This window comes from Polypterus senegalus, chromosome 9, assembly GCF_016835505.1.
Source record: "Polypterus senegalus isolate Bchr_013 chromosome 9, ASM1683550v1, whole genome shotgun sequence".
In the NCBI taxonomy this organism is placed as follows: domain Eukaryota; kingdom Metazoa; phylum Chordata; class Cladistia; order Polypteriformes; family Polypteridae; genus Polypterus; species Polypterus senegalus.
The window spans coordinates 13,712,292-13,739,168 of NC_053162.1; the positions used below are offsets into that span (position 1 = coordinate 13,712,292).

The window sequence follows — 26,877 nt, forward strand, 5'->3', positions numbered from 1 at the left end:
CTTCATTAAGCACCTTCTGATGACCCCTTTTGTGAAAGGCGCTATATAAACATTCTTTTGTTCTATTAAATTGCAGTTCTAATCTGCTATTCTATGCTCTCATTGTCGGTGATTGTGACGATGCTCAGTGTGAAAGGCGCTATATGACACAAAATGCCTTTTGAGTTGGTGATCCTTGTAGCTTTCATTAAGCACCTTCAGATGATCCTTGCTGTGAAAGGCGCTATATCAACGTTCTCAATTATGAACTTGTAGTAAGGAGATTGTGGGTTCACATCCTGTGTCCTTCCTGTGCGGAGTTTGCAAAGCGCTTCGAATGGTGAGAATTATTCTCTGTAGGTGACTGTGATGGCACTCGCTGTGAAAGGTGCGCTAGGACACTAAATGGCAGTTCAGTTTCAGGAAACACCTTCTGATGAGACGTGTAATGAAAGGCGCTATATACACCTTCCTTTTTCTATTAATCTAATTTGTAATCTTGCATTGTATACTTTAGGGGTGTTTCTAATGAAGCTCACCGTGAAAGGCGCTATATAATCATGGGTTTGTTTTTATCCCTTACTCATTTCTATTTGTGTTTGTCTTTTATCTCCTTCTGATGGTATTAATTGTGAAAGGCGCTATATAATACTCAATATCTTTTTCATTTGTATTTCTGTGTTTCATTAAGCACCTTCTGGTGACATTAACATTTGTGAAAGGTGCTATATAAGCACTCATTTTTTTTAAAATTTAGATCGTAATCTTGCGTTGTATCCTTTGTTGGTGTTTCTGATGACGCTTACTGTGAAAGGCGCTATATAATTCTAACTACCTTTTCAGGGTTTACTTTATCCTGTGCTCATTTCTGTTTGTGTCTTTCATTAAGTTCCTTCTGATGCTAATTGTTGTGAAAGGCGCTATATAAACATTCCTTTGTTTTATGAAATTGAAGTTGTAATCTGACCTTTTATCTTTGTATGCGGCTGTGGTGATGCTCAGTGTGAAAGGCGCTATATAAACATTATTTTTTATCAAATTTAGATTCTAATCTTGCATTTCATATTGTCTTTGCTGGTGACTGGGATGAGGCCCACTGTGAAAGGCGCTATACGGCACTGAAGGACTTTTTAGTTTTGTGTCTTCTGCTGAGACGTGGTGTGCGAGGCGCTATATAAACACTCATTCTTTTTATGAACTTGTAATCTTGTATTGTATGTTTTCTTTGTCGGTGTTTCTGATGACGCTCAGTGTGAAAGGCGCTATATAATACTAAGTGCTCTTTTAGTTTTTTTTTTATCCTGTGTTTTTCATTAAGCACCTTCTGTTACAGATGTTGTGTAAGGCGCTATATAAACATTCTTTTTTATTGAAGTTGTAATCTGGCGTTTTCTACTCCCTTTGTATTTGTGTCTGTTGCGGCCTCCTGTTTAAGGCGCTATAAACTTCGGGATGTCATCCTCTGGGGTTTTGTGTTTCACATTCTGATGACAGGTGTTGTGCAAGGCGCTATATAAACGCCCCTTTTGTACTCTTCCATGTTTTGCTGTCTTAATCGGTTCTTCTGGTGGTGCCTGCTGTGAGAGGCGCTATATACAACAATCACAGGCTTATTCTTTTTGTTTAGTTTGTTACCTTGGACTTTATTGTGTGTTTAGTAAAGCTTCTTGTGACAAGCGCTATATAAACTAAACGTTTTTGTAATCTGGTGCTGTCATCCATGAAGCTCGCTGAGAAAGGCGCCATGTAAGTTTTTTTTTTAAAAACGAGCCCCCCGATCCCCTCTTGCTGCTGAGCTGTGTGTCACAACAGCCTTGGGCTTTAAGCTGCCAGCACACATTTGGTCTCCCGACCCGACACCCGCAAGGTGGCCGCTCCATCCAACACCAGTGAATAACTGGCCAGCGTCCCCTCAGGCTCCTGTCCCTCCCGTTTCTCAGTTGCAGTCCCCTTGTCCCTTCTGCGGAGGTCCAGCAGCCATCACTGAAATGCCTCAAGCCCCACAAACCAAGTTGCACACTTCGGGTTGCTTTAGAGCACCTAGTGGGCTGGCAGCCACCAACCAGCCTCCAATTCCCACCTGATCATGCAGAAAAATAAAGTCAAGTCACACCAGACAACAGTTACACTCTCCTCAAAAGACATTTTTTTTTGTTTTGTTTTTTTAAAAAAAATCACATTTTAGTCCTTCTTGAGATGAGCCGACTTTCCAGTTAATTCCAGGTTGAGGAGTCCAGTGTGGCATCCAGATGATGGACATGAGTGTCGAGGTGGCACACGAGCACAACACGCCAGTCGCTCTCCTTTCTGTTATCGAGTGACCGGGCACAGTCCTGGAGGAGCTCGCAGGCCGCTGCTGTGAAGCCCACCCTGGGCTGTTCAGACAGTCTTACAAATCAGAAGGTCCGACATGGGCCTCATCAACATCAGTCCGAGCCGCACGTGGACCTACAAACTCCGGCAGTAGATTTGCACATTGGATAGTAAAGGACTTCAGTAGCGTCACTTAGGGACCCCCACTCTGGAAATCAGTAGCGTCACTTAGGGACCCCGCACTCTGGACATCAGTAGCGTCACTTAGGGACCCCCCCACTCTGGACATCAGTAGCGTCACTTAGGGACCCCCCACACTCCAGACATCAGTAGTGTCACATAGGGACCCCCCAAGTCTGGACTCCCGCCTGCACAGCAACAGTTCTGGGGCATTTGTCTGATTGGTTAAGAGCTGGGCGGGGTCTGGGGTGAGGTGGGTGGAGTTTATTTCTTACAGTTATGAGTTGGGGGCGGAGCTTATTTCTTACTCCAGTGACACTCATTTAAAATGCGACAGGTACAAAAACGAAACAACCTATGAGGATATCTAAAAGAAGAATAAATAACTTCACAACAATAAGAATTTTACAAAAAAAAAAAAAATTAAAAAATTAAAAAGTCGAGTTCTCACAAAGTGTCCCGTCGAATAGGAAAGTGACGAGGTCTTGGAATCTGTAAGCCAGGCACTTTGATTGAATGACATCGCCAGCAGTGCTTAAGAGTCCGAGGTCCAATAAATTAGAGGAAGCCGTCACTAACCGGCCTGTCACCGGGCTTTGTGTCCCGGGAATGTCTGCCACCGTCTCTTGTGGGGCATCACGTCTCGGCTGATCAAATGCAGTGCCCTTCTGTGAGCTCTCCCCTGCTGCCCCCTCCCCCCCGGTCATATCAAGCGCTCCTCCGGTGGCACTTTGAGGACGCGGTCCATCTCCAGGCGGGCGCCGGCCACCTCCTGTTGGCTCGGGCTGTACGTTCCTTCTGACTGTCGTTTCTTCCGTGCGGTGAGCACCATGAAGATGAGGCCGATGATCAGGAGCAGCAGGCAGCCGCAGGCCACCGGGACAGCGATGACCATCTGGGGGATTCTGTCTGTCTGCTCCTGTTTCTGCAAAACGAGAACAAGAAGAGGCGGTCAGCAAGTAGGACACGGACAACACAACCGCACTGCAAAAAAGAGAACACTTTACATAGGAGTTGCTGTGCTTTTATTTAGCAAAGGAAAAAATCTGCCAATGGGGTAAGCAAAATTTACTTGATGAGATTTCTCAAAGTAAGCTAAAATAATCAAAAATACAAATGTTTGGATAAGTCAATAAGTCTCTCTATTATAAAAAAAAATCTTGGGGAGGCAGACTAGGGAGACGAGATGTGATCTTCCCAGAAGACAATGTGAAGTCCCGCAAGAGACTCTTTAAGTTGCTCCCAGCTCTTAAAACAACGACAAGCAAAACACGCAGCTCGCCAGCAACAGAAAGCCAGCAGATGATCCGACAGCATCTCCTTATCGTGTGTTCAGCCGCCCCTCCTTCACAACACAAGCAGCAGAGACACGAAGTGGCAAAAGGACAGCTGCTGTACAGGCTTTTAAACGATCGATGTGCAGTGCGACAGCAGCAGCAGAAAGACAGCAGATGATCCGACAGCATTTCCTTAGTGTGCATTCAGCCGCCCCTCCTTCACAACGCGAGCAGCGCTATACGTCCTGCAAGAAAGAGATTTGACCACGCCTGGGGCCGGAAATAAAGGACAAGTATTGTTTTTACGTTACGTGAGACAAGGCAGTGAGCGATCATTTAAAAGAAGTCCACGGACGTCTAACTTAGCAGTTGTTGGATTGCTTTTGGCAGAAACGCTTCATGTGCTCCCAGCTCTTAAAATCACGACAAGCAAAACAAGCGGCAAAAAGGACAGCTGCTGTACAGGCTTTGAAATGATCAGGCAAAACACGCAGCTCGCCAGCAGCAGAAAGCCAGCAGATGATCCGATGGCATCTCCTTAGCATGTGTTCAGCCGCCCAAGCACAACGTGAGCAGCGTTAGACGTCCTGCGAGAAAGAGATGTAACCACGCCCGGGGCCGGAAATAAAGAACAAGTATTGTTTTTACAAAAGTTTTAAAGTAAAAGTGAAAATAATGCATATGTAACAATTCCCATGAAAATAACAATCTCTTTAAATTGTTTTTCCAGTAAACCAAACCCGGGGGTGGGCAAGCGAAGCGAGCAGGGGGCAGAGCCCCCTAGTCTTACAATAAGAAGATTTAAGGCCACAATACAAATACTTTTTCACTTCCTTAGATTTCATTTTTTGCCAACAAGGCATGAAAAGGAAGCCCAGAAATGGGGGTTGAACCATCCCAAATTTTGCAGGACACCCCAGGGTCCCAGGGAACTCCAGACGGGACACCATTTGTCACCGATTGTCCCAATGAGAGAAGCTGGAGAAGATGAATGAAGTGACAAGTGGGAGGAGTTATGAGGGGGGCCTTGACAGCCCCCCCACACACACTCCAGTAGAGTTCGCCATGAGTCAGCCAGCCTGTTTGGTCGCGTGAGGTGGAAAAGGAGCGACGGGCGCACATTTTTGAATATACTAAGCATGCGTAATATTTCAGAGGTTATTTATTTCTCTTATCGTCCTCTTTCGATTTAAAATGATACTGTTTTGATTTCATGAGTTCTTTGTTTCAGTTGAAAGAAGCTTGTGTGACAGCATTACAGATAAAAAGAGACGATCATGAAAACAACGCCAGTTTATCGGCAAAATTATGACCGTATAAACAAAGATGACTCGTCGTGTTACAAAAGGCATTGCGATTGGTCCCTTCTCAGACGAGAAACCGAACGCACCGCACCGTATGTGTCACGACTCCGTTTTGGGCCAAGGCTGAATATTTTACCAAAAAACTCCATTTTATCCTTCGTTGCAGGAGAAACGAGAATACGGTGAAAACTCTGCTGGGCGATCAAAAAATTGTTTGGCATCCCAGTTGTCTCATCACTCGTAAGTTCAATGGAACTTTCTGGAATAAACACCTTGGGGCAGTCGAGGGGCTGGTAATCCGTAGAGTCCACCAGCACGCCGTGTCATTTGGCGAAGTCTGGTAGCCAGTGTGCCTCCCACGGATCTGTGCCCGTGTGGTCCTCATCGCCATAGGTGCATCAGCACTGTGACCAGCTGGGGACCAATCAGCTGATGCAGGTGGTATTATCAGCGTGTTGTTCTCTTAGGCCAACATTGCTATGACCGCATCATCTACACGCTCGTGTTCAGCACTACGCTCAGCTGACGCAGGTGGTATTTGTTGTTCGTTTGTATCAAAGTGTCTGTGTAGTCCTCCAAGGTGAACGTTACCGTAGGCCCGTCAGCTACACAATCAGCTGGGCGCCGATCAGCTCATGCAGGTACCTGACTTTCGTTTTCAATCAAATTCAGAGTCCGACTCGGCAGTAATACGCAAAACGTCATCTTTCTGCATTTACTTTGGTCGCTCGCCAGGTGACGATGCCATTTTAACTGATTTGTCGAAACAAGTGCAAAAACGCAAGTGTGCAAGATGTCGTTCACTCTGCACGTGCGCCGGAGATTCGAGATCAAATCGATGCACCTAACTGCCCCTGAGTGAACACAGCTGGAGATGTACAAGCAATGGCCGCCCTCTGTCGCCTTAACCCGCTAATGTCGACATAAGAGTTAAATAAATGAGATGGAATCACAGATAATTAATGAATCATTCGGAGTGAATTTCGGGCAGAGACGTGACAGAGTTGTTATTTTGGACAAACTCTCGCGTCTTTCAGAATTTAGCGCCGTGCTGTGATTACCCCTGTCGACTGCTGACGGTTGGGCGATGCCCTCGTTCACCCACAGAGGCCATGTTGACTGAGTGCAAATGAAATGTTCACTTTGGTGAACATACACGTGTCACATGTTCACTCGGACGGAGCTTACGGGACTTGACGCGTACGTTGAGGGATGATATACGGTGAATGAGGCACACCAAGCTGTGGTAAGCTACAGATAGAACGTACGTACGTAGAGTCGGTTTAGTGTGGAGGTACCGGACCTACTTACAGAGGAGGATGCACCGATTACTGCGCGTGACCGCATCCACTACACAACAAATCACCTGGATTGGGACCCGAGTGGTCTTACTTACCTAACCTGTAAAGCGGCCGCATACACAGATGGACCGCCAGGAGCTTTAAGACGGCGGCGAAATTGGTGTGGCCAACTGTAGAATTTAGTGCCTTCGCCATTCGACCCCAAGTTATTTTGGGTGACAAGAACTGACAAGCTTTGTTGAAGCTGAATGGCCACCTCTTGTGAAAATCGTTCTAAAATGAGTCACTTATCGAGATGAAACATTATGGATATGCACTGTGGCAGGCGGCTGGGCATCATACACAGCCGAGGACGTCTGGAAGGACCGCGAGAGGGACTATACCTCCTCCTCCGGACCACGAGAGGGCAGCCGCCCTGGTTAGTATGGGGGCCACGGGAACCGAGCTTGGAAGCTAAACCCTATTGGGGCTCGTGGCCACCACAGGGGGGCTCCCGGAGGATTGTGGAGCCCTGGAACCCAGCAGTTCTGCCACACCATAATGGATAATCCAACAGATGGTGGCGCATCACAAACATTAACCCTGCTTTATATGAGTCCAATACCAAAGGGCACATAATGGAGACATTTAATTACCACGAATATTTGTGATGCACCAACAGAAGGAAACACAAATGCAATGCATTTTATTACTACACGCATTACTAAATACATTCCAACAGATGGTGCACTGCAAACATTAATGCTGAGGTTTTTGTTTATTACTTACATTTCAACCCACCTTAGATGGGCGGAAATATTATGAACCTACACACAGCATATCTATCTATCTATCTATCTATCTATCTATCTATCTATCTATCAGTTATATAGTGCCTTTCCTATCTATCTATTATATTGTGCCTTTTATATCTATCTATTATATAGTGCCTTCAAGCCTATCTATTATATAGTGCCTTTCATATCTATATCTATTATATAGTGCCTTTCATGTCTATCTATCTACGATCCACGTAAATGGCAGTGATCTCTAGTTGTGGGTTGATTTTCACGAATGCAGCTTGCTTTAACGTGACCTCTCGTGGCGAGGTGTGCGGATGTTTAAATCTGCATGTGTTTCAAGTTTGGTGCAAATTTCGAGAACTGCTTGCTGGTGACCTGACCAAATCAGCGGCGCTGCAAAGCTGCCTTTTACACGTACCGTTTCTGCTGACAGCGCTTGGTCTCTCCGCGTAGATGCAGCGATCACGTAATGTACAAGACTCGTTATGAATGTTGATCCCTCTCTGTCACAGCGACAGGTTCATTGTAGTTCTGGGATGTGCGGGCCGATCTCCGCCTAAGCGCCATGTTCTGGCAGCTCCTTGTGAGTTACGACCGCTCAACAAACTCTCTCCAAAATCCTGGTCAAGTTAGCAGGAGATCCCTAGATTAGCGAAACTGATCAAACGTTTTTCCTCCAACTCTTCAGAGTTGAACCAAAATTGCGTCACTCTACAATTTCGAGCCAGCTTGGGGTGTCCTCTACCTCAGAGGCGCTCAGTCAACACGGCCCAGGGTCAGGTCCCACTGCGGCCCCCTCCAGTTTAATTCTCCGAGTCTGCCACAGTTGGATGTGTCGTCCTCAAGTCCTGGGATGCACGTGTTTGTGCTGCGATGGTGACCAGAAGTGCACACGGTTCTCCTGCTAGGGATTTGTATTTTTTATGTGTCCCCTGCCAGTGGTCGCCCCCTTTTTTTCCATCTTCTCCTGCTATTAACGTAGATGTTGTGCCAGACGTCTTGCAGATGAAGGTTAACGAACTCCAAAGACATTTACCAAAGTTTCTGTGCCTGATTTTTACGCACTGCACATGATGGCGTCCACATTTGGTAGCACATGCAGTGGTGGGCAGGTCTCTAAAACTTCTACAAGCTGGTACAGAAGCGTATTAACGTACAAACCTTTGCAACGCATTAACTGTGGGCAGCGTCTCCCTTGAAGTTCCATGACCAGAGCAGTGCCATAGCGAAAACACTTGGAAGGAGAACCAGAGAAGGCACGAGGAGAACACGCAAAGCCGACGGGCAACAGCGTATGGGACTTGCAGTGAAGTCGAAAATGGCGCCAGTACACCTAAAGTATACATTGGGTTGGGGGTTAAATCAACAAGAAGTGCCATTGTCTGCCCGCCCCACAGCTCTTGTGCTCTATAAATGGTGCCTGTGGCGTACGGCCGGGGGCCTTCCCTGGCTAGGACATTGTCTCCCCCCGGAACACTAGAGGGCAGACCCCCCGGCTTGCAGCAGGGCCACAGGTTTGGGGCATGGAAGCTCATCCCTGCTTGAGGCCCATGGCCACCACCAGGGGGCACCAGGATGATTGCGCCGCGCTTGGTATCGCCACACCATATAAAAGGTGCCAGCGGCCACTACTTGGGGAGCCAGAGTCGGGAGGAGGTGGGCAAAGCTTGCTGGAGGAAGAGGAAGAAGAAGAGAGCTGCATTTCTGCCATGTTGTGCCATATTGTGCTTGAGCTGTGCCATACAGGTGGGAAATGGGGAAGGTGTTTCCAACACAGCAAAAGAAGAAAAAATAAAAGTGCGCACGCTGAACTTGTGTCCATGTCTGCCTGTGTCGGGGTGTGGGCAGCAGGAGTGCCCTCTAGTGGGTACAGTGGTTTCTAAGGGTACGCCTCCCCCCTGCACTAGCCAAATGTTCGGGCACAAGATGGACGAGAAGCTGCCCGCTAATCACAGAACGCATCTTTCTTGCTTCATGACAGAGCGGCCGACTCATTCAATGAGCATTTCAAGAATGTAACAAGCGCCTCCCGGATTACAAATTTTAATTCCTCACTCCTGCTAAGGATTCCCGATGAGGCTAATCCTCGGCCCGACTGCGGACGGCTCCAGACAGTGACGTGCCGCTGCTTTAAAGACCCCCGGATGTTTTAAAGTCTCCAAAAAATAAAAGCGGGTCAAGTGGAAAGGCCGCGGCTCTCAACGAGTGAAGCTAAAGATGTGGAGTCAAAGCCACCGGGGGTCTCCATCGGGCGATGGCGCAGATGAGCAGCACATCACAAAGGAGAAGACGCGTCAGAAACGAGACAAAAGCGGCAATTAGCTGTGTTTACATCTCAACCACAGTAGGGGCGACTGCAGACCCCAAGATAATAGAAGTCAGCTGAGCAACATGAGAGGGGAGTGAGAAGGAGCCGCGGGGTCAGGGAGGTGTATGGGGAGGACCAGCACAGAGCAGTAAAGCCGCCGGACAGCAGACCACCCAGCACTGGGTGCCCTGGGAGTCGGCGGGACGTCGTCACACTCATTTGAAAATTGTCACACCCATTTTAGAGCCTTGTAAACATCAGAACAATTGTGACGAGAACAGGCCACTCAGCCCAACAAGCCTTTCCATCCTATACATCTAAATGGTCCAAAATAACATCAGGTTGAGATCTGAGGGTCCCTAAAGTCCTACTCTCCACCACAGCGCCCGGTCCCTTATTCCAGGTGTTGGTGGTTCTTTGATTGAAGAAAAACTTTTGTGCAAAACCTCCCCTTAAGTTTGCAGCTGTGTCCCCGTGTTCTTGTTGCACAATTTACTTTAAGATAGTAACTGGGAGCTATGAAAGGTGCCATATAATAAAAATACACACACACACACACAAAGGAGAGGTCATTCTTTACTCGTACGCCTTTAAAGGTACACCTGGGGTGCAGCAATGGAGAGCAACATCTTTTCACAGCCTCTGCCTCCCACTGTAAAATGAAAGACGGCAACCAGAATGAGCAGAGCGTCACTTCAGCCCCGCCTCCAGCTCCGCCTCTCCCACGCAACCAGAATAAAAGACCACCTGACCAGCAACACTCGGCATTTGACTGGAAGAGACAAAGTCACAAGCTCCTGCACTTCCTTCATCACACCATCAGAGGGTGCCAAATGCACTCTTCAGGGACAGTGTTTTCCATTTACCTTTCCATGTGTCAAAAAGACATTTAAACCGGGACCACCCGGCTGCAGCGCAAGACCTACCTGCTGATAAAGTAGTCCTGATTTAACAATATCTGTTATATAGTGCCTTTCATATCTATCTCGATCTATCAACTATATAGTGCCTTTCATATCTATCTATCTATCTATCTATCATTTAGTGTCTTTTACATCTATCTATTATATAGTGCCTTTCATATCCATTTATCCATACAACCAGAAGGGTGATACCCAGCACTCTTGTAGAGCAACATATTATTACAAAAAACACAGAGCTAATCTACCTGGATGGGGGTCTGTCTATCATGTTAAATCATGCTAACATTACATTATCTATGTATTATATAGTCACCCTCATATCTATTTACTACAGTGTTTGTCATATTTGTATGTATTCATATAGAACCTTTCAGTGCTGTTCATCTAATATAATTCTTTTCACATTTCTTTCTCAGTCTAATAATCTAATATAATGCTTTTTCATATCACTTGTACTAGATAACTATGAATGATGCTATATGTATAATTCTATGTCTATGCATATATTCTAAATAGCATCTATCTCATTATATAGTGCCTTTATCTATTATATAGTGCCTTTCATATCTATCCATCTATTACATAGTGCCTTTCATCTCTATCTCTATATATCAGTCTATCTATCTATTATATAGTGCCTTTCATTTTTATCTATCTATCTATCTATCTATCTATCTATCTATCTATCTTATAGTGCCTTTCATCTCTATCTCTATATATCAATCTATCTATTATATAGTGTCTTTCATATCTCTATCTATCTATCTATCTATCTATCTATCTATCTATCTATCTCTTATTATATAGCACCTTTCATGCCTGTCTATTTACAGTATCTGTCCTGAGTGCCCTCTCTGTCTTTGCGCCATTCTTAACTGTCGATGCCAAGGGTCATTTAACTCCGGAGCACCTTTTGTGGTTTTCTACCTCACAGAGTGTTTTTCATTTTCTTTTAATTATCTAATCAAGCGCTTTATCTGTCTGAGTGTTGTTTGTTTTTGGATATGATGTGTTGATGCTACTGAACAGGTTAGTTTTATATATTTTCAAGATCCTTTATTTTTTAATCTTGTTTCCTGCGTTAAACGCCTGTGATGGTAAATGTTTGCCTATGTAGCTCCTCGTCTATTTCTTTTAAATCAGTTGTCAGGGGTCCTACTCAGATTTTCTCTCCTTCATTGGCTGTTGACCGTTGGTTTGTCACGGTGTCGTCTCGGTGCTGTGGTGTCGGGCAATTAAGAGAATAGAAGTGTGACTGAATTAACCCTCAAAATGCCACCTTCTCCTCCGCTCAGAGCCGTTCCCTCCAATGGCAGCAGCCCCTCTGCCCCAACGCCAGCCCGTTGTCGTTTTGAAGGAGTGAACACTCACATCAGTTTCACAGTGCTGGCCCACAAAGTTGGCTCCGCAGAGGCACTCGTACTTCTCGACAAGATCACGACAGGTCCCTCCATTGTGGCAGGGGTTGCAGTCGCAGTTCCTCAGGTACGTTTCACATCTGGAAAAGACAGAAAAGCAGAAGTATTACTGGGGGTGCAGTTTTAATGTAATTAACACAAAAAGCTGCCTCAGGAATGAAAACTGAGCGTGCTCAGACGAGAATGAGAATTTGAATTGTGGACTCTCTCTCATCGTTGCAGCTCATATCCACACCTCGGATTATTTAGCGACGGCGCGTGAAGCGACACGAGTGAAGTCCCCTTCTGCTTGTTGAGGCGCCTCAGATATGCTCAAATACGAGGCGTGTTCTCCTTCTGATGTTTTCAGTCACTTTAAGGCCGGAGTTACTTCACGCGACGCGACGCGACGCATGCTGCAGCGAACACTCCTGCTACGCAAGCGTTGTAGTGTTTATACTTGAGCGCGTTCTTTACGTAAATCTGGAGGAATCCATCAGGTGGCAGAGCGAGATATTACCGCGGTGAGAACATGTTCGGCTTCTCTGTGTTGTGAATTGCCTAAAACACCCATTAAATTCCGATAACACCTTACCGCAATATCTCTGAAAAGGATGTTTATTGATTAAATCCATAAATCCAGGGGTGTATGTGTCCATTCCAGGAAGCATTGGACACGAGTGAGAAACAGTCCGTTGATGAGGCCTCAGCTCATCGCTAGGTGAATACAAGCACACACATACACTGGCGTCATTTTAGCGGCACCAAATCCCCAAATCTGCATATCTTTGGAAGGAAACTGGAGCACAGTGTGGAATACAAGCAATGTGACTCCCTGCGAGACAGCAGTGCTATCGCTCCGCCACCGTGACACCCCCATGTGTGTATTTATTAACAGTATTCATTATTTAAACGAAATTATATGTAAAATGTAACATACACATTTTATTGCATTTCATCATGAAAGTGATATCAAGTATAAATCTAAAGATTCTAAATGTGCAGAGAGCTGGAATATCATACATTTAATTTGTTCTGTTTGGCGATCTATTGCTGCTTTCCGCTGCTGAAGCAAAATGCCGACATACAGATGCATTCGTGGTGCTTTTACTGTATATTCAAGCGTCGCATATTCCCGATCGTAATGACACGATACATTTTAAAAGTCTCACATACCATCTTTTGTGCCGTCTATTTTTTATTGTTTTACTTTACCTGCTGTCAGGTCCAAGAAGCTCGTAGCGATTAAAAACTGGGATGACGTTTACGACCGTCTGCTTTAATGATAAAGTAAACTACGAGGTGAAAGAGGACATTTCGAGATTAAAGCCGAAATTTCCACTTTAAATCACAAAATACACGTTTTCGCCGTGTCCTTTATTTTTTTCTCAGTGGCTCAAATATAACGCTATACATTATGGGCGGCACGGTGGCGCAGTGGTAGCGCTGCTGCCTCGCAGTTAGGAGACCTGGGTTCGCTTCCCGGGTCCTCCCTGCGTGGAGTTTGCATGTTCTCCCGTGTCTGCGTGGGTTTCCTCCGGGCGCTCCGGTTTCCTCCCACAATCCAAAGACATGCAGGTTAGGTGGATTGGCGATTCTAAATTGGCCCTGGTGTGTGCTTGGTGTGTGGGTGTGTTTGTGTGTGTCCTGCGGTGGGTTGGCACCCTGCCCAGGATTGGCTCCAGCAGACCCCCGTGACCCTATTCAGATTCAGCGGGTTAGACGATGGATGGATGGACATTATGTTGCTGTTGTTAAGTTGCAAAAATGAAAACATAAAAAAGACATATATAAATGACACGATACATTTTAAAAGTCTCACATACCATCTTTTGTGCCGTCTATTTTTTTTTGCAACTTCACATTGGCAACATAATGTATAGCGCTGTATTTGAGCCATTCATCAAACAGCAAAGTGCGCACATCGATCCCCGAAGGATCTCCATAGAGCTTTGCTGTCACATGTAGATAGTAAACAGAGACTCTGACGTCACGTCCCGACTTTTAGCACACTGCGCCCCCCGACTTTTTGCTGGTACTACAACTCGCGCACGCGTCGCGTACTGAGGACCTGCTCAGAGGACGCGTGAAATGAACGCTGGGAACGCGTGGCAGCCATGATGCGGGCGCGTACACGTTCTGAGCGTGAAGTATAAATGAGCCCTAAGGTTTCACCTTCACTCCACTCTCGGTGCACTTAACACCGTTGGCATCACATGAAGTGCAACAGTCAGTAACTGCCGGTGGTCTCTCTATAGCTGATAACTCAAGACGCCAACATGGAGTAAAGCCAGCATGCCACAGTGCTGCGCTGTGTGCCGGCCCACGGCAAGGCCTGGCAATACTAGCCAATGAATAAGCTGTTATACTGGGCTGAACTCCTGACCAATTAGGGGGATGGGAGGCGGGGCTACAATTCAAATGTTCATTTGCATCTGAGTACATTCCAGCTTAGCACATCAGAGTGTTTTTCTAAGGTGGTTTACTTAACAATATTTTATTAGAAATGCGTGTTTTGGGGACATTGCGGACCTAAAAATGAATGATTTGACGTGAGATTTCTTTCAAGAGGTTTTTGATGTCCTCCGTTGGTCACCATAGACCCCTACTCTATCATAAACTTTGTTATCTCTTTTTGTAAGAAGACATGAGATTGAAAGTTTTTTTTCGACCATCACTACAAAAGGACGTCAACAGGAACGGATCTATCCACCACTCCGTGAAACAACAGAGTATTCACTTCATGAAACGATGGAGAAACCAAATAGCCGAAATGATCAAGGAGATCCCCGCCCTGTTTGATGACACGACTGAGTAGCCGTGTATCGAAATAACCATAGGGGACCTTCTCTTCAATTTCATGTCTCCCTCAAAAAACAACACCGTACGACATTAAACGACCTGGTGTTCTTTTGCTACATTGTTCAAAGTATGATCGACTCTCAGTTGCCGAGGTATGTCAACCCGGGCGCCTGTGGGGGTCTTATTCTGGCCTTGGATGTCAATGGCTCCACGTCTCTTTTCGTTCTGTCGCACTGAGCAATTATAAGCTTACCATCAAGTCTGAGGAGGAACTGACAGAACTCTCCTGCGGTCGAGCGCCGAAAAGCCAATTTGTGCATTTCTGGCCAGCTACTACAACAGAGGAGCCCAAACACACCAGGGGCCTCATGTATAAACAGTGCGTACACACAATAATGTTGCGTACGCCCATTTCCACGCTTACTTCGAGATGTCTAAAAACTAAACCTGGCGTAAAGCTACGCACATTTTCACGGCTGCCTCACACCTTGCGTACTCAGTTTTCTAAACGGGCGGCACTTGGCATCAGAGCAGTGCTACTGTTTCTGTGGTCTGCTTTTCTTTTTTAGATTCACATCCATGACGCGGGGGCTTTATCAAATACACTGCAATTAATTGCATATCGTTAACAAACTTGAGGCACTTGATTGTAATCAATCTTTAACACTATACTGGAGCACGGAATGGCCAAACTATTCGAACTACCATGGCTGCTTTAGCGTTGTTAGAAGACATCAGAAATGGAAGCATTAGAAGAGAGTGTGTATCTACAGATGATGACGATGACTGGCTTCTGGGTCGATTTTGATTTCCAAGAGCTGGCGCGGTGTGCTGAACTGGCACCGGCTTTACAAAGGCACACTTTGAGGAATTGCGCTCTACTTTGCAGGTTCTGTCAACCCTCGGGTTTTTAGCCACGTGAACTTGCTGACTGATCGGGTATTTCTCAGTCATCACTGAGTCGTGTCGTGCCAGCTGTATGGGATGGTATTATCTGCTTGTCATCCAGGTATATAAGATTGGCTTACCTTTTGGTTGAACGGGCAAACATCAAAGCGCAATTCGCAGCAACATCCTGTTTTCCCAAAGTAATCGGAGCGGTCAACACTTATAGTACTAGGGTGTTGTACCGTGTTAGCCATTATGAATGTAGAGAAAAGCCAAGCAAAATGACCCCTTTTATTGGCTAACTAAAAAGATTACAATATGCAAGCTTTTGAGGCAACTCGAAATCATCACATTACATCTTGCCTGAAGAAGGGGCCTGAGTTGACTGGAAAGCTTACGGCAATAGAAAGCATTTCAATTCTATTAATGTGAAAATTGTCTGAGATGTGAAAGTGCGTCTCATTAACGTTGTGGTGAGATATTAAAGTGCCTCTCCAATAACGATGTGAGCCCCACAACTCCGCTCCCTCCTCCAGTGGTGCTGACCCTCACATGGCGGGCTGCGAGTCGCCTTTTCACGTCGACTTTGATATCTGACCACTTCTGTTTTTATTTTGGGCATTGCGTGACTTTCACGCACCATGCTGTGCCGCTCCATCGGTTTCCTTCTGTTGTTTATACCGCTGCTTAAAGCCAAACATTATGTTTTTTCTTGCCTCCACTTTACTGAGCAGTAGTGATGGGTCGTTCTTGAACGATTCGTTCATTTTGAACGAATCCTTAATGTGACTCGGGAAGAACGAGTCATCTCGTGGGAGTGATTCGTTCAGTCGCGCGTGCGCATTTGCGCAACTTCCTATAGTTTCTGTATTGGAATTGATTCACCTGTTTCGAGTCTTCGGGTTTTTCGAGTTGCTCGTTCATCACGTGACGGCCCCATAAGCTTAACCAACTCAGTCTGAGCCGGAAACAGAATTGATTAGTTCATCTCTAGTCTTGGGTTTTAGTCGTTCGCTCGTCACGAGACAGCCCCATAAGCTTAACCTATGCAGTCTGAGCCGGAAAGAGAATTGAACAAAATGACTCGAAAAAAAATTTGTTCATTTTGCTGAACGAGACTCAGAGGTCCGAGTCGGTAAAATGATCTGAACTTCCCATCACTACTGAGCAGGACCTCCATTTCGCATTTGCTAAAGTTCTCCTTTTCCTACTGGTGCTTTTGCCATTGTCTTTTAACAAAACGCTGAACAGAAGGCAGTGGGTAAGGCTGCTGCCTCACAGTTAGGAGGCCTGGGTTCACTTCCTGGGTTCTCCCTGCATGGAGTTTGCATGTTCTCCCCGTGTCTGCGTGGGTTTCCTCCTACAGTCCAAAGACATGCAGGTTAGGTGCATTGGCAATCGGAAAATTGTCCCTAGTGTGTGTAGGTGTGTGTGTGCCCTGCGGCGGGTTGGCACCCTGCCCGGGGTTTGTTACTGCCTTGCGACCTGTGCTGGCTGGGATTGGCTCCAGCAGACCCCCGTGACCCTGTGTTAGGATATAGCGGTTTGGATAATGACTGACTGACTGAACAGAAGAGCTGTTTATATTGATTTGCATATTCAAATGAGCGTAATTCTGGGAGGAGTCGGGGTGGGGCTGCAGGCGCGTGCACATGCGTTAAAATTCACATTGATTGCGATTTAGACACAGTTATATGCACCTGCATTTCTAGTTTTCTACATACGCCGTTATAATCGAGACCCCAGGAGGCCCTGTTGCCCGTCCCCATGATGTGACAGCATTCTCTACTATGGTAGAGTGTCAGGCCAGAGTGAAAAGTGAAAATGTCACGAGGGCCCACATTTCCTTCTTTGCAGTTCAACGCAGGCTCATCCTTGCCACTAAGAGGTTCATTTCTAAATTGCGGAACTCATGGCTGAGTGTTTCATAGTTCTTACGGCTCCTCGATGAGGCAGACAGTCGATCCTCCCCAAGAAAGTTGAGCACATTTCATGTGAAAGGGGTCCATAAAATTTAAGGAGCACTGCTCAGCAGAGTATATTTCTTGTCCCGTATATAGTCAGTCAGTCAGTTGCCAACCCGCTATATACTCACACAGGGTCACGTGGGTCTGCTGGAGTCAATCCCAGCCAACACAGGGCGCAAGGCAGGAAATAAACCAGTCCACCGCAGGGCACACACACACACACACACCAAGCACACACTTGGGACAATTTGGGATTGCCAATCCACCTGACCTGCATGTCTTTGGACTGTAGGAGGAAACCCACGCAGACACGGGGAGAACATGCAAACTCCACGCAGGGAGGACCCGGAAAGTGAACCCCAGGTCTCCTAACTGCTAAGCAGCAGCGCTACCCACTGCACCACCGTGCCACCCTCCTCATATACTGTATAGTGCCTTTCACAATTTAGAGCAGCACGATCTCCGATAATGACATGAATCCACTTGTGGAGTGGCCCCCCGATTTCCAATGTGCTCTCAACAGAAGTCGATCAACTACTTCATTATCTCTCCACAAGGGTTAAAATAAAAAAAATAAAAATATGGAGATGTCGCCAATCGCCCACCGCGGACTCTAAGGATCGGCCTGCTTCGCTGCACTCTGGAGCCTGTCGGCCGACATGACAGTGTGCCAGTGAGTGCCAGAGGCGAAGTTAAAGTACACTTGATGCTATTTCCAGACGGGCTGGCTCTGGAAAAAAAAAATGAAATTACACCCTCGTGAGACTTGGATCTCATTAAAAAAGAAAAACAGAGCGCTACCTTCTAAACAAAAGGAACCCTGGGCATCCATTATTGGAGGAAATGATCCATGATGTTAAAGCGGCCAGCAGTAATGGCCTAAAAAAAGACAAAAAACGCAACCGGAAGAAGACGGCCTGATTTGTTTATCGGTGCGCGGCCTGACCCGCCTCGTTAAAGAGCAAAGTCGGCAAATTACACATTTTTAATGCCAGCATGTTGTGTGGGGGCCTCTGGGAATGGAGACAAAGTGGAGAAAAAGGGAGCAGTTAAGATGGGTGGGAAAAGGAAGAGCGGATTTGAATTTATAACCAAAGCTTCACACGGAGTTCAGCAGACCAAAAAGACGGAAGGAACCGTCACAACAATCAGTTTCAAGACCACTAGACACAACAGGTAGACCCTGTAGGACAGAAAAGGGGGGCACCAACCACATACAACATAATACATAGGTGAGGGGAGAGCCTGTCCGTCAGAGAGGGTGACACTGGGGGACGTCATACCACAGAGTCAAAAAGAGACCTTTTGTGAAAGGCAAGGAGACTTTTTACACAAGACCACTTACCCTGTATGTCAGGTAAGGTGACACTGGGGGCACTTCATATGCCATAATACATAGGTGAGTGAAAAACATGTATGTCAGGCAAAGTGACAATTGGGGACACTCTTACATCACACCACCTAGTCAGAAAGAGACCCTTTATGTCAGGCAAGGTGATATGGGGGTCACAGCTTTTACACCAAACCACACAGTTGAGAGGAGACCCTGTATGTCGGGTAAGGTGACACTTGGGGACACTCTTACATCATACCACAAAGTCATACAGAGACCTTCTTTGGAAGGCTAGATGACTTGAGGGGGGCACAGCTTTTACCCCAGACCACACAGGTGAGAGGAGACCCTGTATGACAGGTAAGATGCCACCAGGGGTCACTCTTACATCACACTACCAAGTCAGAAAGAGACCCTTTATGATAGGCAAGGTGACACTAGGGGTTGTGCTCCATATACCATAATAAATAGGTGAGAGGAGAGCCTGTATGTCACACAAGGTGACACTTTTACATCATTCCACAAACTCAGAAAGAGATCTTTTGTGCAAGGCAAGGTGACATTAGGGGTGCACACCTTTTACACCAGACCAAACAGTTGAGTGGGAGACCCTACAATATTTGTCAGGCAAGGTGACATCTTCTACACCAAACCACACAGGTGAGAGGAGATGCATAACAGGTAAGGTGCCAATAGGGGGCACTCTTACATCACACCACCAAATAAGAAAAAGAGCTTTTATAATAGGCAAGGTGACAGTAGGGGGTGCACCTCCTACACCAGACCACACAGGTGAAAGGAGGTAAGGTGACACTAGGGGGCAACACTTCGTGTGCCACAATTCATAGGTGAGAGGAGACCCCGTGTGTTATGCAAAGTAACCCTAGGGGGTGCACCTCCTACACCAGACCACACAGGTGAGTGGAGACCTTGTATGTCAGGCATTGTGACACTAGGGGGCAACACTATAACACACAGGTGACAGGAGACCCCGTATGTCAGGCCATGTGACATTTGTGGGCACATCTAATGCACCACACCACACAGGTAACAGGAGACACTGTTTGTCAGGTACGGGGACACCAGGGAGAGCACTTCATACACCATAATACATAAGTGAGAGGAGACCCCTGTCAGACGGGCAAGGTGACACCTTCTACATCACACCATACAGGCAGAAACAGACCATGTATGCCAGGCAAGGTGACACTATGAGGCACACAGGTGAGGGGGTACCTTGTATGACAGGTAAGTTGACATTTCGGGCACACTTCCTACCTCATATCATGCATGCCAAGCATATAAGTGGCATGTTGCTGGGTTCATATCCCACCGCTGACACCACATCTGACCTTTACCATTGTCCCTGTGTTCTCATTACTGACAATCACGAGCCACACGTTCTGGGATGGGGTGGGGGGTGTAGGGGGGGGTCTTACCTTTGTCCTGTGTAACCAGACGGGCAGATGCAGTGGGCTCCCCAGCTCTCGTCCACGCAGTTGCCATTGTTCTCACACCAGAGCTCCTTCCCACAGCGCTGAGGAGGGTAAGGTAACCTGAGGACAAAGGACAACACACACATAATCTGATTAGTCCAATGATGAGCCAACCAACACCCCGTCATGTCAGCCATATCTCCTCCATCAGAGATCAGAGCCACCTCACGTAATTCAGGGGCAGTGGGGGGCCGGAGCCTATCCCAGCAACACTGGGTACAAGGTTGGGACCATCACTGACGCCCATCACCATGATGACTCCCACACAGACATCACTCGACCGAACACCAGAGACTCTCTGCCATGGGAGGAAAACCCCTTGAGGTATGGGGGGAACTTGAACCGCAGACCCTTCGCTCAGCGAGGCACTGTAGCAATAATTTTTGGCAGTTGCTCATTTGGTGGGATTTTGGCCCTGAGCGTTTTACTATCTTCAGTTTGAGATTTTATGGTTGGGCAGCAGATTCCTAAAATTCAGGGTCGAGCTTACGTGTTGTCCTCGTGTTCCCTGGCACTAAAATGGTCTCGCGTCCATTTTTGAGATTCCCTGCTGCTCATTCAGGCACACACTATGAAGGGCTGGATATTCCTGTAGTGAGAAACTCAGACTTACTCGCAAAAGACCCCCGAGAACTGAGGCGGGCAGTCACACTGGTAAGAGTTGATTGCATCCTTGCAGGCTCCTCCATTGTGGCATTGGTGGTTCATGCAGTCATCGATGTCCTCACTGCAGTTCTGCCCAGCGTAGCCCGCAGAACATTCACACTTGTAGCCATCGAGGAGGTCGTTGCAAGTGCCATGGATACAAGGATTAGACAGGCAATCATCGATATTGTCCTCACAATACTGGCCTGCCCAGCCAGGAGGGCACCGGCACTCGAACAAGTCGAACAGATCTGCGCACTCTCCACCATTGTGGCAGGGGTTGGAGGAGCAGACCAGAGAGCCTCGGCAGCCTATCTGAATTTCTCCTTTGCTGATTTTGACAAATTTCTCCTCTTGCGGGGCTGTGGGCCCTTCCACAAAAGGGAGGACAATGCCAGCCACCCTGACTTCTCCGAAGCAGCCCTCAAAGTTCTCTGCCAGCGTGATGGTGGACCTGTTTAGGAAGTTTAGCTGGGAGGAGGTAACAGTTGAGTTGTCCTTTCCATCGACCGAGACTGTCCACCTGGAGCGGCCCGAGGACTGTTCCTTGAGGGTGACAGCGACGTGATGCCAGGTGCCATCGGTGATGTTGTCGTCGCTGGACAGACTGTCCACACTACTCCCGGCCCGCAGCTTCACATGCAACGTGGAGTCGTGCAGGGTGATGCAAAACAACTCGCCTCCACTTGTGGCCCACAGGAGAACGGCGTTTTCATCCCGCGTCCGAATGTCAAATGACACCGAGGTGACTGGGCGCTGAAGTGACCCGTTGGCAGCATACTGAACAGTGTTATTCTGAAAGGTAGCGTTTGAGATACCTGAAAAAAGAGAAAAGGATACATTTAATAAAAAAAGGATTCACTGATTTATTGATGCCACCATCCAGAGCGGCAGTCACTCCCTCTGATATCAGCCATGAGCCAACACTGGAACAAATGCCAACGCAGGGCACACCCACCTTCCACACACAAAAGGTCATTCGGGCATCACTGAAATTTCTACATTGACATGTAGAAGAGCTCATGAAGTTTAGTCATTTGGAAGTGAATTACGTTTGTGTATTTCTACAGAGCCGTCATGATGATGGATGTGTGCCCACGGGCATGGACCTTACATGTATAGACTGCATTTCTGAACTAACATATTAATTATTTACCATTTAGAATAAGGATAACAAGGAAGCATGGCTCAGCACTCACAGGACGGGCGCGTTGATAAGCACTGGACGATAACCTGGCGAGGGTGACTGAGGCTGAGCGTCAAGTGTGGAGTACAGAAGACAGAGAAATGCATGCGAGCATCAAATACGTGTTCAGAATTCACATTCAAGTGTGAGTTTCTTACGCATGTAAACTACTGGTGGAAAGTTTACTGTCCATCTAGGCATCTGTCGCATCACAAAACCCACTCCCTAATGCTAAAGGCTTCTTACTTTACCTTCTTAAAGCAACATGCTATGATTTTTGTTCAGTTATGTTTAGTACTTGTTAGATAATGAGTTTTGATGGTTGTAAAGTGCTCTCTGGAATAAAAAATTGAATCCATTTTATTATGAAAAATGTTTGTGATACACCATCTTCTGGAATGGCAAACACAATTAATGTGTCTCTGTTAAAGTTTGTGACGTGCCATCTCTTGGAATGACAAAGGCAATGCATATGTCTCTGTTACATGCCATTTGGTATGAGATTTGTAAAAGCAGTTTTAATGGTTGTGAGGTGGCATCTGTTGGAATGAAACATGCAATACATTTTATAATAAAAAATGTTCATAATGTACCATCTGTTGGAATAACAAATGCAATGAATGTGTCTGAAATATGCCATTTGGTATGGGATTCATAAAAGCAGTTTTAAAGTTTGTGATGTGCCATGTGTTGGAATGACAAATGAACGTGTCTCTGTTATATGGCATTTGTTAATGTTTGTCATGTGCCATCTGTTGGAATGACAAATGCAATGCATATGTCTTTTGTTATATGCCATTTGGTATTGCATTTGTAAAAGCAGTGTCAATGTTTGTGGTGTGCCATGTGTTGGAATGAACAATGCAATGCATTTTATTAAGAAAAATGTTTGTGATGCGCCATCTTTTGGAATGTCAGAGACATAGCAACTGGACAGACACACAGACATGTATACTTGTATTAAGGTAAGATAGCTCTAGTAACCCATCAATCTATGGAACTTTGAGGTTGTTCAGATGATGAAGCCACAATTTTCGATATAAAGTTTTTCTATTCACTTTTCATGTCACCACAGGCTGGTGATGCGCTGCATGTTGATCAGCACACGCAAGTCAGAATTTCACTCTGCTCTGACAACAATGACCCTATGAAGCTGCAAATCTCGTTGATTAGTGATTGGAAATCAAGCCGATGGAAAGGTGGGACCCAGCCACAGACACAAAAGAGGTGGCAGTGGCCGGACAGAAGGTGGCGCTGCCATTGCTGGTTACTTACATTCAAATCCACCGGGAATGTCGACACACACGGTGTGCAGAGGGCAGGGCTCACTGGAACACCAGACTCTCGTTTGGCACGTGAGCCCCGTGAAGTTGGTAGGGCAGGAGCACACAAAGTCGTTCCAGGTGATGTTACATCTTCCTCCATTGTCACAGGGGTTGGGCTTGAAAAGGAGAATAAAAAATGATGTGTCACGTAGAGACAATAATACAAACAATCCACAAATCCCAAAATGAAACATGCCAGAGGCTGGTGGGTGGCATCAGTTTGTTTGCATTTCAGGTTTAAATAGCCACATTGTTGTGGCTGAATGGTGTAAAGTCACTCTGTGTATCCCATAGACACCTTGACAGAGCTGGGAAGTCCAAACCAGCAAACAATTTGAATTTACACAACTGGGACCAGTGATCAGCTACGAGACTTTCAGGTAACAATCATGCAGTTCAGCCTCCTTTACACAAATGGTATGCCAGTGTGAAGTCTTAGATACTGTGCCACTAATACCAAGGTTTGAAAAGAAACAATTAATCCATCCATCGCCAAAACCCACCAATCCAAGCAGGGTCGCACGGAAGCTGAGGTCAATCCCAGCAAGCACAGGGCACAAGGCAGAGACAATCACAGGAGAGGATGCCAGCCTATCACACAGGCTGGCCAATTTAGCAGCACCAAGCCAAACTAACCTGCATGTTGGAGGAAACCAAAGCACATGGGACAAACATGCAAACTCCATGAAGGCAGCATCTGGGAAGTGAACCTCGGCCTCCTTGTTGCAAGGCAGCAGAACTACAGTGATGCCACCATGCCACCCTAAATGAAGCAACAAGCTCTTAAATGTTTAACTCTAGTTTAACTGTGTAGAAATCTGTACAGCACCACCTACTGGAATGCTGTAGTAATGCAGTGTTTTGGGCAGATGGTACAGGTGGAATAACCTCCAAAGGGGTTCATAAGCTTCATTTAACTGAAGAGCAGTGGGCCTCTGAGGCTCTGTTAGAGTGACCATTGCTTTCTTGGTCACCTCCCCTGACCAAAGACCTTTTTCCCTGCTAAAGACAGCCAAATCTAGGAAGAGACCTAGTGGTTCCAAATGTCTTCCATTTCGCGATCGAGTTTATACTCCATTAGACTGGGTGGGAAGCATCTTTAAACTGCCATCTTCAGGTCTCTCCACACAAGTCCCCTGGGGTTCATGTCTGGGCCTTGGCTCGGCCACTCACAGATCAGCCACTCTAGTGTTGTGTTGGCAGTGTACTTAATGTCATTGTCATGCTGAAAGAACTGTTTGAACCTGAGTCTCCTTGTTGTAAAGCAGCAGCACCACTACCACCAGCCACCCTAAATGAAGTGAAAGGCTCTTAAATACACACGTTCAACAGTGTAGGAACCTGTACAGCACCACCTACTGGAATGCTGAAGAAATGCAGTGCTTGGGCAGTGAGGTAGGCGATATAAAAACTAAACCTCCAAGGACTTCTGAAGCTCGGTTAGAGTCACCATTGGTTTCTGAGCCACGGCCCCTCTTGCCAAATGGACGGCCAAATCTAGGAAGTGACCTGTTTGTTCCAACCTTCTCCCATTTTACAGTCTAATCCAAGGAGAGTCACAGACTTGTTCTGAAGCCATTCGAGTGTTGTATTGGCTGTACGTTTTGGGTTATTGTCCTGCTGAAAGGTGAACTGTCCTGTGCCCTCTGAAACAGGTGTTCTCTATATTTGGCTGCATTCATCCTTCTCTCAATTCTGAGCAGTCTTCCTGTTCCTGGAGCTGAGATGGTGCCACCACCATACTTCACGGTAAGGATGGCATCAGGCAGGCATTGAGCAGTGCCTTTTCTTCATGCCTTCAGAGTCCCTTAAACAGTCACTCCTCTCTCTACCATAAACGCCTGATTGATGGAGTGCTGCTGAGATGTTTCAGCAGCTCTGTTACAGTGACCATTGGTTTCTCGGGCACCTCCCTGACCAAAGCCCTTCTTGCCCAGTTTCTCATTTTGCCTGATTAGCCAACTCTTGGAAGAGCCCTGCCAATTCCAAACTTATTACTCTTCACAGTTATTGAGGGTTCTGGGCTCCAGTGGACACCCAAATGGTTTGATCTATGCATCCCCATAATTTGATCGTGGAGGTCTACAGAGGGGTCCTTGGACTTCATGGCTTGGCTTATGCCCTGATATGCAGTGTGAATTGTGGGACCTTCTGTACCCAGGTACACGTGGGCCTTTCTGAATGGCGTTCAATCAATTCAGTGTCCCACTGGTGGACACCAGTCCAGTTCTGGACACATCTCGAGGAGAATTAAAGCAAATGGGTGGCACCCATGCACAATTTGGAGGGGCACAGCAGAGGGTCTGAATACTTCTAGGAATGACAGATTTCAGTTTTGGATTTTTAGCACATTTCTAGACCTTCCATGTGTTCACTTTGTCATTATATGGGGTACTGAGTGTAGATCGATGACCAAGAATGGCAAACTTATCCGTTTAGAATGAAATCTGAAACATAATAAGTTGTGCAGAAAGTGAAGGGGGCCGAAGACCTCCTGAATCCACTGTAAGGGGTGTTTTTACCGGTTCGTCTTTGTTGATGATGTTTGGGCTCTTGTCATTTATATAATGCATTTATTTCTGGTTTAGTTTATGATGTGCCCACCCTGTATATATGGTGGCTCTGAGGTCGGGTCCTAACCTCTCTCTACCCTGTGATACATGCCGAGTGTCAATCAGCTCACCACAAAGAAATGACAGTCGTGTGAAAAAGTAAGGACACCCCATGGAAATGGTAGACTTTTTCTACATATCTGAACAGGCAGACACTGGATCTTCTTCTGTAAACCACACTGTGGTACTCTGTGGTGGAGCCAGTAGTGCCAGATATTCCCTATCTGACTGGGCCTTCACCTTCATTAAGGGGCTGCACTCTGGTTTTAATCTGGGATCCTGAGTTGATTTGTCATGTTGTGAGTGCAGCCACGCGGCAGGTGACACCTCAGCACCACGCTAGTTCAAGTGGAATGGAACAGTGGGAGGTTTTTTATGGTGGCTGGAGTGCCAACTCTGCCACCAACCCCTGCAGGTTGGAGGTCCACTTGCAGGGCTGGATTCAGATTAACGTCATACACAGGCCGAAGCAATTGCAGGCTAAGGGCCTTGCTCAGGGGCCCAACGAAGTAGAGTCACTTTTGGCATTTATGGGATTTGAACCAGTAACCTTCCAATTACCAGTAAAGATCAGAGCCACCACTCCGCCCATATACAGGGTGGGCACATCATAAAATAAATAGAAATGAAAGCATTATTTAAATGACAAGTGCCCAGACATCATCACAAAGATGAACCGCTAAAAACACCCCATAAAGTGGATTCAAGGAGGTCTATCATCGCGTGCTCCTAACCTCTCTCTACCCTGTAACACATGCTGAGTGTCAATCAGATCACCGCAAAGAAATGACAGTCACGTGAAAAAGTAAGGACACCCCATGGAAATGGTGGACTTTTTCTACATATCTGAACAGGCAGA

General features: G+C 46.5%; 1 protein-coding gene across 3 annotated transcripts in view; it reads right to left on the minus strand.

Annotated features, from left to right (window-relative positions):
* Nucleotides 1-691: 691 nt before the first annotated feature.
* Nucleotides 692-26,877, minus strand: part of LOC120535116 (protein crumbs homolog 1-like) — a 311,568-nt gene continuing 285,382 nt past the window's right edge. The window contains exons 12-16 of one of the 3 annotated variants that reach the window (XM_039762712.1): nucleotides 23,357-23,522; nucleotides 20,864-21,713; nucleotides 20,194-20,310; nucleotides 11,739-11,865; nucleotides 692-3,397 (exon numbers count right to left, since the gene is read on the minus strand). In XM_039762712.1, coding sequence (XP_039618646.1) covers nucleotides 3,176-3,397; nucleotides 11,739-11,865; nucleotides 20,194-20,310; nucleotides 20,864-21,713; nucleotides 23,357-23,522 — 1,482 coding nt within the window. In that variant the 3' untranslated portion in view covers nucleotides 692-3,175. The remainder of the gene's footprint in view (nucleotides 3,398-11,738; nucleotides 11,866-20,193; nucleotides 20,311-20,863; nucleotides 21,714-23,356; nucleotides 23,523-26,877) is intronic. The other 2 variants (XM_039762713.1, XM_039762714.1) reach the window with 2 other exon arrangements.